Raw genomic sequence first — 14,856 nt, 5'->3', positions numbered from 1 at the left:
ACGCACTAGGTTTCGTTTACCGTGCGCATGTTTTAATTATCCATGGCCCCTTAGTATACGCATACGCCCTGGAGCATTACATACACTAAGTCTCAAACATTGATTGTGATAGCGAGTGGCCGTATAAAAACTGAGCAGGTTTATCATGTCAACATGATGACAGCATGGCAAGAAAGAAATAACTGGGTTTATTTTGTTGACACTTTGAATGCTGTTTGCAAAGAGGAGAGAGATGTAGTAATTGGAGATTTGGTACTGCGGATCACCGAGCGGAGCTGTTACGCCTACTGCAAGATGATGTATCTAGTTAAACTAATTAGGTAGAACACGATGTGATAACTACTGACGTAACCGTAATTTGTCAGGAGCCATATCATCTACTGCAGGCAGCTGAACAGACAGTTAAACAAGAACTGAAAAAATAAAAGCTGAATACGGGCATTATTACTGAGTCAAAAGTCCATGGCCTTCGCAAACTTTGTCGGTCAAGAAGATAAGATGGTTGGGGTCAAGATTTTGTGTTGTCCATAGAAAACTCAAAAATATGAGATATGACATGATATGATATGATATAAGCTTATGGTAGAATTATGAAAAGTTGCTGACTCTTTCGGTCCTGCTCGTAACTGTCGAACGCACTTGAACTCACCTGCGAGTTGACATTGATAACGAGTGCCTACGTAAAGGGCCCCCCCCCATTATAGTCTACCGAGCAGCATGAGACCTCAGCAGCTGTCACTCAGTCTACAGTATCGTGGAATCGGTTGCCGGGGCACTAGTGACGTAGTGTTCGGGCGTTTCAATCACATCGCTACCTGCGTGAGGACAACTTTTGATTCAGGGTGTCCCCGCTCGAAGAGGCAGCCCAAGCGTTCTCGCTAGGAACTCAGAACACTGCAGCACACACTACAACATACGTACAGGCAGTTCTTCTGACGGGAGCAACTAACAAAAAGTCATTGGTGAGTAGTTTATTTTTCCAGTGCGGACGCAGATACCCCAGACGCGCAAATTCGATTTTCCTTCGTGGGTGGTATGGAACGCGAAATTTCAAAAAAAAATCACTCAACCTAGCGCTACACATCGTGAAGAAATTTCGCCTATAGTTCATCAATAATTGAACTTATGTAACTTATAAGCAGACGAATTGAATGATAGATAGTTATATTTATCAAATCGTACATTATTTAGAATCTTATTTGTTTACATTGCAGAAAAATCGTGAAGTCAAAATGTTGTCTCGTGCGTTTTGACAAAAATATAACTCATTCACTCCTGAATTTTCCGGTTGTGGTCATTATATTTTTCTTGTCCAAGTTTGATTTTGTCACTATCCTTTTACTCAGTCTCAGACATCAAACTTAAACGCTGTGTCCTCAGTTTTGGGGATAAGGCTGTGAGACGGAAATACGGATAGTTTTCAATCGGATTCGAACCCACAACATACGGCATCAGTCGCCTAGCTGAGAGGCCTGAGACAGAACCAGTCGGCTAAATCTCCACTCCCAAAAAAGAGTGGTTCAATAGCCGGCTAAAGTTGTTACATTTTTCTGACTGAGACCTCTCAACACGTTGTAGAGTTCGTGAAGCACTCACGCACGCATGCTCACTATCATACATCGCACATACACACTTTATCGAAGCGAAGAAACGAATTTCATCGCTTTAACTGTGAGACGGAAATGTTAACCCACAGACGAATAGAGAGACACACTGGCAGCGGGTACTGTTCAAGGTACGAAGCGGTTACGTAAGCCCTCAATGTACGCCTCGGCCTTGGCAGCTCTCGCCTCTCTTTTCCGAAGAGTGCCGACCATGCACCCTTCGGTAGTTTCCGGATTTTTGCCAATTATTAAGTGAAAGTATGTTTTGCAAAGTTTGTGTTGTTGTTGTCGTGTGGCGCTGAGCGAAATTGGCGTGCTGGCGAAAACGGGTAAAAGTTTTGAGCTTCGGGAAAGTGAATTTTACCATTTTAAAAATTCCTCTCACCTTTTATGAATATATAATGAGCGTGTTTGAACCAAATTTGAAAGTATTTTATCGATACTGTCTGGTTTTACTCAATGGGAAGGGGACTTCCATGGTAGTACGTCACATTGTAGGCACTCAAAGAAGAATCAATTTATGTACTTTCACAAAGTCTGTGTCAAGTGTGTCATTAAAATCCGCTGCTGTTGTAAAAACTGCTCGTTTCATGTTAAAAGCACGGGTCTCGTCGGAAATCGCACCGAAATGCAAAGAAGATCGTTATTGATGACAGACTTTACCTGCTAGTAGCAGGTATTAATCATTCAGAGACGTGTTGGAAGCCATCGATGCTGGGTTTATTAAGTTAACAGTGGCTTTTTGGGCGGGAAATCCGGCCGTCCCCGAACTCACGTATAGCGGCTAATAATAATACCAAAGCGGCCAAACGACTGCGGTTCGATGATGACTTGCATGTTATTGTTTCTGAAATACTACAACGTTTATAACTATTCTGCACGACTATGTCTTAAGTAAGCGACAGAATATTGTCAACTGAATGCTTCCTGACAAATAACTGGATTAAACGACCGTATATTCAATGAGAATATTGTGAACGAAGTTGTCAATAATGATATCGCTTGGAAAGTTAATATACTTCCGGTTTTCAGGTGTTTGCATTTCAAACACTATCATACTGTCAAATGACGTCCTCCAGAAGCGACATTCACAAAATCTATTCCTTGACAAAAAATTGTACGAAAATTACTAAAATTGTTCAAGATAAGGCCGTGAGACGGAAATGTTAACTTCAGAAAGCAGGTCATACTACTAATAACTTTCTTCCGATAACGCAATCGACTGTCGTTATCAATATTAATTTTATTTGGTCTCATTTTGATCATTTAAGGGGAAAACACTGCATGAACGGTCACTTTTGATTAGAAACAATTATTCTTAAAATTACGTCCCACAAAATACTCAATCTCAAACTTACAGGGCAAAATTGAACGAAAATTTAGAGAACTCCATCAACCTGAACAGTCGCCCAGTCAGTCTGATGTTGCTCTGAAGCGCACGCCGAGGACCCCTGGCAAAGATTGAATTTGGCATAAACATGCTTAACAACAACGGAAAAAACGCATATCTGCGTCCGCACTGTTTGAGTGTGCCGTTTCCAATTAAACAGTCTGGCGTTCATTCAAATTTAGTGCAGCTCATTGGCAGTGACTACCGAATTTCCTAGCTGCTTTCGCGAACTGGGAGCAGGGATGACCAGATTGTTCAAAAGCGACTGCTAAAAAAAGAACAAGGCGCAGGTAGTGTCTCCGATCGATCCAATCCTTGTGAGTGGTCTTATCAAACCTTTGTTTATATTGTCTTGCTGGCACCCGTTTGTTTTCAGACGAAGAAGGTGTTCGATAATGGTATTCACTGCTCTAAAGTACTGCATTCTCTCGGTGATTATAACAAGAACTTTAAGTATTGAACCGTTCGACGAACAAACAACACTAAAAAGTTACCTACGTTGTTCATTCGGGTCGCTGTAAACGACTGTTAGAAATATCGATTTTCTCGTGATCGTGGGTTTCAATACCAAAACACCTTCCTGAATTTCAAACTCACGGGTACAAAGTATCTCGCGCCAGAGAGAAATTCCTGAACCCGCTAAGTCCGTTCGAAAGCCCATTTAAGTTATTCAAAAGGGAGTTACAATTCGGCATTGGCGTAAACAACGGACCACCCTCGAACACATCATGAAAGCACTTTTCCTCGTTGACAGGGCGGGTGCAGCCTGATACTATTGTGTGGCCTGATACTCTTGCAAAACCCAATTGGGTGTTGGAAAAAACCCAAATGTAGAATTATAGGTGAGAGGAGGAAAAACTTATGGAAGGCATTCACATTCCGCAAACATTTGCCTTCGTTTGAGTATCCCAAGTGGCTACCCCTATCTAGAGTCCACCCCTGTGGATACGGCCACTCCTGAGTGTGGAGTATCGATAATCACCAGTGACAAGATATTGACGTCAATGGTATGCTCCTACTTGCAATTTGTTCTTTGGGAAGTTGATCAGCCTACAAAATAATACGAAGCAAATATTGTCAAGGATAATGAGATCTTTTGAGGGAATTAAAGTAGCCATGTCAGGCCAATTCTAAATATTTGGAGTAGAGAATTGGAATATACTTCAATTTAAGGATCTCAATGAGGGGAACAAAACAAGCCTTGAATGATCAAGATTGGACGAGTAGTTCCGGAGATATAGATTTTTAAAGTGATAAATTTTCGTATTTTTTTCTGCCGCTCATTAAAAGTTTTGAACGTTTTTAATCTTAATGAAGTTTTGATGTCACTATATCAGATACATAAATAACTTTGATGAAAGCTTAAAACCTGTTGCAATATTCCTTTTGAAACCAACTGTGACCATTCACTCTGTAAAAACTTATTAAATTACAAATTATGTGCGGTCAAAATTTGAATATTATCTAATTTCACCGACCGTAAAAACAGTGCGTTCACAGGAAAACTAAGTCCACTTAATTAAATATGCAAAATTAAATATCTCGATTATTCTTCTACATAGAGACATAGAATTTTCAATTTGTAGGTTTTCAAACATGCTGAATTAAATGAAATCATTCAAAATGATGTCTGACCATATCCTATGTAGTTTCCCTGATCAGCCTTTCAGGTATGCTAATTTATGCAAATTATCATATTTCAAAAAGATTTCTTCATTGTAAGTTTCTGTAATTAGCAATATGTCAGCTAAATGGGTAACTACAATCATTGGTGCCAGACTAGCCCATAAAAACCACTCATGGTGTGCGATGTATGCATTCTGCCACTAAATTTTGTTTGCATTTGTTAACATTAAAGAAAGTAACATTTTGTTCAGTTTACGAAAATTTACCAGTCCCAAAGCATCTTCTGAAGTAAATTCTGAATCGCAGTGGTTTCAAACTTTCCAAAGATAGGAGTAAATGCTTTGTTTTACGCGAATATATACAATCTATGAACACACGCACCCGGCCTTGCTCGGTCATAACGTCGGTGGTGCTGAGGCTTCTAATTGACTCAACGCACTTGTCGATCAATTTCCATCAAAATCGCTCGTAAAATTGTCATGACACTTAATAATCTTACTAATTATGAACTAAACTTTATCATCAGAAAGTCAGTTACCCCCAATATCGCTGCCTTGAGGTCAAAAATGTCCATCAAAGTTCGTTTGATTGCATACTGCGAGCTGCCACCCGATGTTTATTAGCATTTGTTAACAATAAAGCCTTAGTTTCCATTCGTTCAGAAAAAAATTACAAGTTTCATTTTTAAAGCATCTTTTGAAGTAAATCCTGAATCACAGTGGTTTCAAACTTTCCAAAACTACAAGTAAATATTTTGTTTTTACGCGAATAAACACTCATCCAAACTGTCTACGCAGTACGCGATAGCGTACACACTGGCCTCACTTAAGTCACAATGTCGGTAGCTGCAATAATTGTAGCCCACGGGCCTTAGTTTACCGTGTAGGCTATTCAGCCCCTGCCATGCCAGTGGCTGAATAGCCGACACGGCAAAACCAAGACACGTGGACTACAATTATTGCAGCTATGTCGACAGCTACACGGCAAACAAGGGCCCATGGGCTAAAATATTTGCAGCGGAAATGTCGATAGTGGCACTTGTAACCTCCACAAATGTAATAATCTCCACAAATGTAATATCAACCACAATTGTAATAAAATCAACCACAAATGTAATAAAATAGTCAACCATTAATGTAACAACCCGCAACCACAAATGTAATAAACAAATTAACCATAAATGTAATAAAACTCAACCATAAATGTAATAAACTTAAACTTGTATATGTGATCATTTGTTTATCAATGCCCTGAGTAAATATTAACTTTAATAAGACTAGTGTAATGTTATTGCATACTTTCCTGAAACTAGGTTTCCTTTCAAACACACAGAATAGAATACTTTGAGAACGCTATCAGAAAACGGCAAGGTACTGATCAAACCGTTAGATAATGGAAGTGGAACAGCAGTTCTAGACACTGATAATTACATAATAAGGCAGTGTCAAATAACTCATCAACCAGTGATACCACACAAAGTTTATGACAGATGACTCAGAACAAATAACAGAGAAATATAAAACCTTATAACAGAAACTTACGACACAAAACATGTTGACGAGAACATATATTTCAATCTAGTAAAAAACAATACGAACACTACCTTGAACACAGTAGAACAAAATTAGACATCCTGGCATCCCTAGTGAAGGAACAAATTTCAAGTGGGACAACATAGGAATACAGACAATCTATCGATTATTCCCCACAATTTATCCATGGAAGACGAATTTGAGGAGATTGATTAAGAAAGTACGGCAATTTTCGAAAAAACGGCGTTAAAGGATCGTAGTGTTATACAGTCTTCCCCACTCTGGAGTAGAGACTGCACTTACACTCAGATTACAGCTGTGTCTAGCCATGGCCAGTCAGTTCTGTACACAAAACAGGGAAACGTAAAATACACTTTCAAATATGCAAAACACACTAAACGCAAACAATTAAGAAATGAATAATGTGTGGAGTTGCTTTCCTTATTACAAAGATCAATATTTAAGGGCTAATTCCTCAATTGCAACGACAAAATAGATTTATTACATTTATGGTTGACAAGTATTACATTTATGGGTGATTTTTGTATTACATTTATGGTTACCATTTATTACATTTGTGGTTGGTGTTTTTATTACATTTATGGTTGATTTTTGTTACATTTATGGGCGATATTACATTATGGGTGCATTTTATTACAATTGTGGTTGATATTACATTTGTGGAGATTATTACATTTGTGGAGGTTACAGCACTCACGCTACCTCCCGATCGCGCTCAACGTACTAGTACTTGTCGATCAATTTCCATCGAAACCGCTCAACAAAATTTCATGAAACCTTCAAATCCTACTAAATATACACTAATTTTATCATCAGATAGCCGCTCATCCAAAATTTTGCTGTCTTGAGGTCGAGATTTTCGATCAAAGTTCTTCTTTCAATTTCCAACGATGACAACATGTGAATATCGCAACATCGGGGCTCTGACGCATTAGAGAATTATCTGATGTTTCCAACAAGGGGTCATACATTAAAATCGGCCCATACGTTTCAGTGGAATGTTCCATTTAATATAGGGGTCGCAAAATCACCCTTTTCTGGCGATCCGCGCAAGAGAACGAAACCCAATTTTCAAGTTTTTATAACTTTTTATTAGTTTTATTTTTTCGATTTTATTTCTTCACAAATGAAAGAAGAAGTTCATGACAATCAAAATGAAGTATCATGAGTGAAAAACACCCTCATTTATCTAGGAGAAATATGCCTTTAAAGTTGGGACTTTTTACGTGAACTTCACTCGGCAGAACAATTTTTCGGGTGTTTGACATGGCTAATTAAAGGGGCAGGTTTCTAATAGCTTTATCTCTATACAAATGGATTGACTGCACACAACTTTCAAAGCAGAACCAAGGAATTGCATCAGGCTTTTTGTGATTTGGCGTTTACTTTTTATATCGTCTGTCAAGAGCCATGTTCAGAAATTCTAGGACTGATTTCAATAAATATTGGAACAAGGACGTAGTACCCGGAAGAACAGAAGTACATCAATTGTTTTTATGCGATATGATCAAATAGGGCCACATGGAGTAAATGTTGTTTTGATTTTTAGTAGAGCTTCAGCCATTAATTAGAAATGCCAAAACTGGTTTCTTTGAAACTCGACACCGTGCGAACGACGAGACGCCATGGCATACATCAAATAAAACACCAGGGGACAAAAACATAATCGGACAAATTAAAGATATGAATTTGACAAGCTCCTCGAACACACAAAAAGAAGGGCTAGGATCAGTTACCTTGGGTTTTATGATTCGGATTATTGTTGCTATTTATTTCTTGGGCAATGAGTAGGACCCCCGGCCTCTCGTCCATTTTAAACTTACAGGGTACTCGAGCCAAAAGTTTGATTTACAAGATTTGTTTCACGATTGAACCAACATTGAACAATACAGGGTAGCGGTAAAGTAAAAAAAAATCATTGAGAAATTCAGCGAAATGGGCAAACAGTATGTGAAAACACTAACTTTTTTCCCTTTTTGATTTTCCAGACAAAAGTCAAGCGTTACCAAAAGAGATACATCGGATTTTTATGAACCCTTCAAAACAGAAAAGGATACGAAAACGGAAACGGATATACGTACAGTAAACTCAACTATCCGTGAAACAGCATAACAATTAAACGAAGATGTGTGATAAACGAGCGGGGATATCCTACATACTTGGCGCTATGGGCATGGTCCTCATTTATACCATATACGAAAATGCTATCCTACCCGAGGGAGAGAACGCATTTCTCAAAGGTGGCGCCCCCTTCCCGAAACAAGTGGAAAGCGCCAGCTCTGACCTCATAGACGACACGTCACCCGACTCAGTTCGATTTGAGGCCAGCGAAGCCGGTGTTCGGAGGGAACTGAAGGAGAGATTGACCGATGTCAGGACAAGACTCAAGAATGTCAAGACATTGCTTGAAGAAAGGGAAGAAGAACTTAAAATAAGTAAAAATATGATGAAGTTAGCCCTGAAACACAAAACGTCGGTCGATAGATTAATACAAAAATTCAAAGAAGTACTCTTGACAAATAGAACATTCGCCATAGGTGTTGTCGGTGGTTCTATTTCCGTTGGTGTTGGGGTTAATGGTACTCCAGGAATATACGCCACAACTTTAAAATATTACATGAAAAAGATGTTAGGTTCGCAAGTGACTGTAGAAAACGGTGCCATTGGTGCAACGAACAGTTATTACTACGGTTATTGTTATGAAACACACTGCAATGTGCGCACAACGGACTTGCTCCTCTGGGAATTTGCATACAATGATGCTGGGTATCCAGATGGGTACTTAGGACAGGAAAGGCTGACGAGAATGATTCTTGCTGACTTACCCAATAAGCCACAATTGATCTACACTAACTTTCTCGCTGGCCGAGAGATAAGTCGCCACACTTGCGTTGATGGTGAGCGGTACGGCAGCGTGCCTCTCAGCGAGTACTACGACGTCCCGTCGATCAGCTTGCCGGACGCCGTATGTAAGCAAGTGAAAGGAGATAAAGCCGACTACCTCCGTAGTCCTGATGATGACAATCACCCCGGGCGAAATGCACATGACATGGTCGCTGTATTCCTTGCTGAGTTGATCAAAGAGGCCTTGATAGAAGCAATAGAAATTTTGGAAGAAAATTTATCCGAAGGTACCTCTATTTTAAAAAGTATAAGACAAGACTTCAAAAACTGGGACGACGAAGAACCGAACCAGAAATATCTCCCCCCTGTTCTCTTCAACACCACAGCCATAACTCATCCACAGTGTTGGACTCTGATGGGATCGGAACACCGACCGCCAGAGATGACTCTAGTGCCAAGACACAATGTCGGGTGGATAAAGTTTATCCTTCAGAAAAAGGACTACCGCAGTGATCTGAAACGATTGTGGCGCACATTGCAACCCGAGGCCTTCTTAGAGTTTACGATTAATATCGCTCCTTACAAAGACCTCAACAGCACGATCGCCATCACAACAATCACGTGCGAGAGGCACAAATGCGGACGCGCTAAAGTGTTTCTGGATGACGAGTACCTAACAATGATTGACTGTCTGCACAATTATTTAATTACCGTGGTTCACGAGGTGGCCTTTAACGTTCAGCCTGGCAGACATGTCTTGAAAATCGTCACTATCGATGGAGAGGGCTTTGGTATTGCCTCTGTGAGTACAGCATACGAAATTCCAAAAGAAGAGCCCGGAGAGTAATAGGCGGCGAGGTCGTTGTCCCGAAATTTGAGAACGAATTGAAAAAAAAACAACAGTGAAGTGATGGGTTCACGACAATCCCTCCTTTTACACTTAACCTGGGGATTGTAGGGTCATACATAATAGATGATTTATTTGCCTGGCCTTGTCTTCGCTAAAATTGACGATACACCTCTTCTGAGACCTTAAGTCTGGCATTATTAGTTGTAAAAATTATTTGATGTCGTGCATTTTTGTTTCCTCACTCTAATTTTTTCTCAGTTTAATAAGTAGTATTTCACATTTTCAGTCAGCGCATTTCAATTCAAGTTTACGACTTGTTCAAATCACTCCTATTTGATTGTCCTATTGGTGTCGGTTAAAGGTTGTACGTTAAGTCCATATTGTTTTCTTCTTTTATTAACGAATTAATTAGTATGACCAAAATAGTTGGTGTCGAGATGTTCAGCTTTGTCCAGATTTTTGCCTTTTATTTGCTTGTTATGTTGTACTTTTTTGGACAGTGTCACGTGCAATTGTTGGCTTACAAATTCTTCTAAATTGTTTATAGTCCGATAGTAATACATGGAAATTGTCAGTCAATCTAACAAAGACGAGAATTATAGTTTTCCAAGGGGATGGTTGCCCTGTTAAAAGTTGAGAAATGGCTTTTTAATGGTGAAAGTGTGAACTCTATCTGGTATTCTATGTATCTAAGCATCAGTTTGAAATTCAGTGTATTCAGCGATCAGCAAAATGCTAATGAGAAAAAACAAACGGGTTACACGGCACAATAAATACTCACTTACCTGGAAACTCATTGAAACTAAACAGTTAAAAATGTTCGACGTATTCTGTTCTCTGAAAGGGGCGCTTTTTGGCATTTAAAGGATTAAATAAGATGATTCAAACCGTTTTCTAACAGATTATGAAGTGACAGTAGCTTTGAAGGGTAAGCACTAGGAACTAATTTGGGAGAATCGGATCTTCATATTTTCAAAATCTCAAAAGTGTAAAGTGCCATACAGCTGAATGTTGCGATACTAATTACTCATAAAAACACTGAAGTTTATAACTTAAAAACAAAAGCAGATGAGCTTACATTCTCAAATTAAACCGACATTACTTGACCATCCACTTATCCAAAATTAATTCAAATCGTGTTAAATAAGAAATATATCGGGAATAAAATCATATTTTGGGACAAAATACCTGAGTTTAGAAAAAGACCAATTTTTAGAACTGATATGTTTGCAAATTTTCCTAATGCTTGACTGCCTGGAAAGGCGATGGTCAATATGCAAGTCCAGGTAAGCTTATATTCCACCTCTCTGATCTTACATGACTAAATGTTCAATTGACCACTTTTCCTGACCTGATAATGGTAAGTTTGTTGACTGCGAGAAAGTCATCGTTTTCTTCAGTTGTATCTACTGTGGTATTTTTGAAAGTGTGAACAAAGAGTCGTCAGCCAAAAAGCTTTGATGAAAATTAATGAGAGTATCCAGACAAATTGTTGACATTAAGGAGAAATAAGATATTTTCATAAACACTGTAAAAAATCGAAACCAGAAAAGTTTAAGATCGGTCTGTGATGAAAACAGACTTGCCTGGTTATAAGGCAAGAATCAGGGATGTCGAGGAATTGCTTATAAGATTGAAGAAATAAAAGAATAAACAACTTGCAAGATGAATATATGTGGAAGTTAGCCTTGGTAGAAAGATTTTAAAAAATAAAAAAGTTACTAAAGAAGTACTCTTGACGAACAGTTATAAGGGCTCAATTTCTTTTGTTGTTGGCGTTAATGGTACTATGGAAACATATGATAAAACTCCCGGACACTATACAGACAATTAAATGGACACTGAAGACAAAGTAGGAAATGGAATCATTGGTGTGAAGAAGTGTTATTGCTCTCCAACGCATTACACTGTTCGTAGTGTAGGTCCACCTTTCCGGGAACTCGCTCACAAAGAGAAAGGCAGCTTACGAAGTCTCTTACATTAGGAAAGCTTGACGAAAATGATTCCTGTAGACCTGCACCAAACCAACCACAGGTAATTTACACTGATGTTCTCTCTCGCACACAGGCAACATGCGGTAACAGTGAGCTAAATGGTATAGCCTATACTTAATCAAATACTATATGACGTCCAACAATCGGTATGCCAGATGCCATCTGTTGGTGTCAATTTTCCTCACTGAATTCATCAAAGAGGTTTCCATGGTAACAAATGAAGGCTTAGAGAAACGGCTGACTGAGATTGGTTCCATTAAGAAATGCATCATTGAAAGTAAAATGACCTGACAATTAAAAGATTACACAGTTGAGTATCGGACAAACGTTCTGTCATAAAGTCCCTTCCACACAACTGCCATAAATCATCCACTGAGTTGGTCCCTGATGGGATCGGAATACCAACCTCCAGAATTGACTTCTACGCCCCAATACAAGTTCGGATGGATAAATTTTATCATCGTAAAAAAGGACAATCGCAGTGAACTTGAACAGGTTTTCGACACCTTGAGACCAGGTATCTCCATCGAGTTTGAGGTCAGCATCCATCCGAAGAGTCAAATCAAGAGCACTCTAGCCACCACAAAGTCAACTATCTTCTAGAAAGATGCAGATGCGCGAAAGTAATTGTAAACGACAAGTACCTGAAAAAACTTGATTGTTGACACCACTATTTAGTCCATGATGTAGCTTTTAAATTATCGTCGTTTTTAGAAATGAATTATGCAATGTTTTTTTTTATTTTTTTGTAGAAGTAGTTCATGAACACAAAGGACACAGCGCGGTTTAATAATGTCATACTGCCATACTGTTACGAAAGAAAAAAGGGGTGAAGTCAGCGCTTCTATATGTAAAGTAAATTTATTATAACTAACTAAATTTAGTATGTAAATTAGATAAAAATGATAATGAAGAAGAAGATTTACTTATCTCAGCTGGGACGGCACAAACTCCTAAATTAGACTCCAGAGTTGAGTGAGACAGACACCGGTGAGTGATGAAGGTGGTCATCTCTGGCTTGCAGACTTGATGTAGATCGAATCGTGTAGAGTTCACAGAGCAAATCCAGCCAGAGAGTGAAGGTCTCGAAGTAAACACTGACGTCATCCCTAACGGTCTAACGGAAAATCTGTACCGTCCAGAATTTATACTCAAATATTTATATCCAGAAGATATCAGAACAATCTAGAATTTCTACTGATATGCTACTCGCTGACTGTTCTCAAAATATCTTCAGTTGTAGTAAGCATGACCTTCTAGAAAATTCTACACTGAACTAATTAAACTCAATGTCATGGAGGAGAATGACCTTAGACACATGACCCTAACAATGTTATTGACTAATTAAACTCAGGTAGGGGGAAGAATGGCCTACATAACACACCCCCTCTTCAAAAAAAGGATTTTTTTCAAAGACAAAATCTTTCTTTGTACATTATGTAAATTTATTTTAGACAAATCACGTATTTGATCAGTCACTCTATACAAATCTGTTAAAGGCATGGATCAAGCCCTAGATTGTTTTGTTAAGAAGTTTATGTAGTAGATTACAATATCAATGGAATACAAAAGGCTATGACACCTCCATAGTCCTCTTACAGACTAGAACAAACTTGATCCCTGGTTATCTAGGTGGTTATTGATTTGTTAGGGAACTCAGCCATATGCTTTACAGTAAATCGTCTTGATTTCTCCTAACTGCACTGATCGTACTCAGATGTTTTCTCATCATCATTTTATGAAAAACCTCAGTCAAAAGCTTGCAACTTTCATAAAGGAATAGATTTTGGAGGAGGTTCGACGCTCAATAAACTGCCAATGTTGTTTGGAAATGAGGAGAATTATAGATTGAAATGCTTGCTCAACTCATGGTCGCACACGGAACACAGTTGACCACGGTTCCTCCGTGAGTTGAATAAACGGGATTTTTTTAACCATCGCTGTCTGCTGTTCTATACTACAGAGGCCATGGTGACAATTGGTATTCAATTCAACACCGTCTCAAGCAGGGTCAGCCAGCTGTGTTCCAAAGAGACTGTACAAGGTATCTGTTGCGTCAACATTACTGGTGTTATAAATCGTCAAATCTTCAACAAACGTATTTTTTTTCGATTTGTGGAAGTTCTGAGACAGCAATTTCAGGTTCTTTTGTGTTTCAAAGATGTCATAATGAGATCAGACAGAAAAAGATGATTTTTTACCTGCAAAAAAAAATAACATTTTTGAAGTATAGGGTTGAGTATTACATGTATATACTATTTGTCGGATTTCAATACTTAAAAATGTCAGTTAATCAGAGAGTGTGTGAAAAAAAATCGCATTTTTTACATTAAAATTACATGATTTGATCAAGATCAGAATTTCCTAATTTAAATCATCAGGTGTTATATGTGATATGTTATTTCAACAATAAACCATACCCAGCGACGATATTTTGACTAGTACAAAACATATGTGCACGAGCGATAGCCATTGCATATATAACGAGTGAACTTGTCAAATTCTAGTGGTATGCCCGTTGATCATATGTTGTTTATTGCTATTACATCATCATATTAAATGAGAACTCTGTCGTGAAACGTCAAAAAAAGTAAATTTTCGTCTAGCTGAGAGCTCGTGCTCATTCCAACCTTGCTTTATTACATACCTCGATGTGAGTGCAAATCAATGCATTGATTTGATTAGGAACATCCGGGTAGTTAGCGGGCCGGTGAAGGATGTACTGACCGGTATCCATGGACACCCGGTCCAGTGAAGAAGCCCTTCGACGTGTTCGACATCAAAGTAGACGCTTAACGCTACATGTAAAATTTCCATGCGAGCACTGCTGTTTTGACTTTCGTTAAAATCTATTTGATGCTGGTCGATAATGGTGAAATTGTTTGAAAATGCCCTGCATATAGCATGAACTGTGAAGAGGCATGTAATAAAAATGTTATTGCCTGAATACATGGGTTTATGTGCCCTCGCAGCTGGAGACAATTTGCCCCACTGG

The 14,856-nt window shown here is 38.7% G+C and overlaps 1 protein-coding gene across 2 annotated transcripts; it reads left to right on the top strand.

Moving 5' to 3' along the window:
* Positions 1–731: 731 nt before the first annotated feature.
* LOC139141913 (uncharacterized) lies at positions 732–13,558 on the top strand. Of its 2 annotated transcripts, XR_011554271.1 has the most exons (3): positions 732–962; positions 8,162–12,547; positions 12,746–13,558. XR_011554271.1 is itself a non-coding variant. In XM_070711674.1 (2 exons), the coding sequence occupies exon 2, from the start codon at positions 8,299–8,301 to the stop codon at positions 9,862–9,864; it is 1,566 nt and encodes a 521-aa protein (XP_070567775.1). In that variant the 5' UTR covers positions 732–962; positions 8,162–8,298; the 3' UTR covers positions 9,865–13,558. The 2 variants fall into 2 exon arrangements, 1 of the variants encoding a protein (XP_070567775.1); XM_070711674.1 differs by having other exon boundaries at positions 8,162–13,558.
* The last annotated feature ends 1,298 nt before the right edge of the window (positions 13,559–14,856 follow it).

Source organism: Ptychodera flava, chromosome 10, assembly GCF_041260155.1.
Source record: "Ptychodera flava strain L36383 chromosome 10, AS_Pfla_20210202, whole genome shotgun sequence".
Classification (NCBI taxonomy): Eukaryota; Metazoa; Hemichordata; class Enteropneusta; family Ptychoderidae; genus Ptychodera; species Ptychodera flava.
The sequence above is the reverse complement of the archived record's forward strand: the minus strand, read 5'-3'. Positions and strand labels throughout refer to the sequence as shown.

Coding starts and splice junctions, on each gene's coding strand:
- LOC139141913 (XM_070711674.1), top strand. CDS start 8,299: ATGTGTGATAAACGAGCGGGGATATCCTACATACTTGGCGCTATGGGC.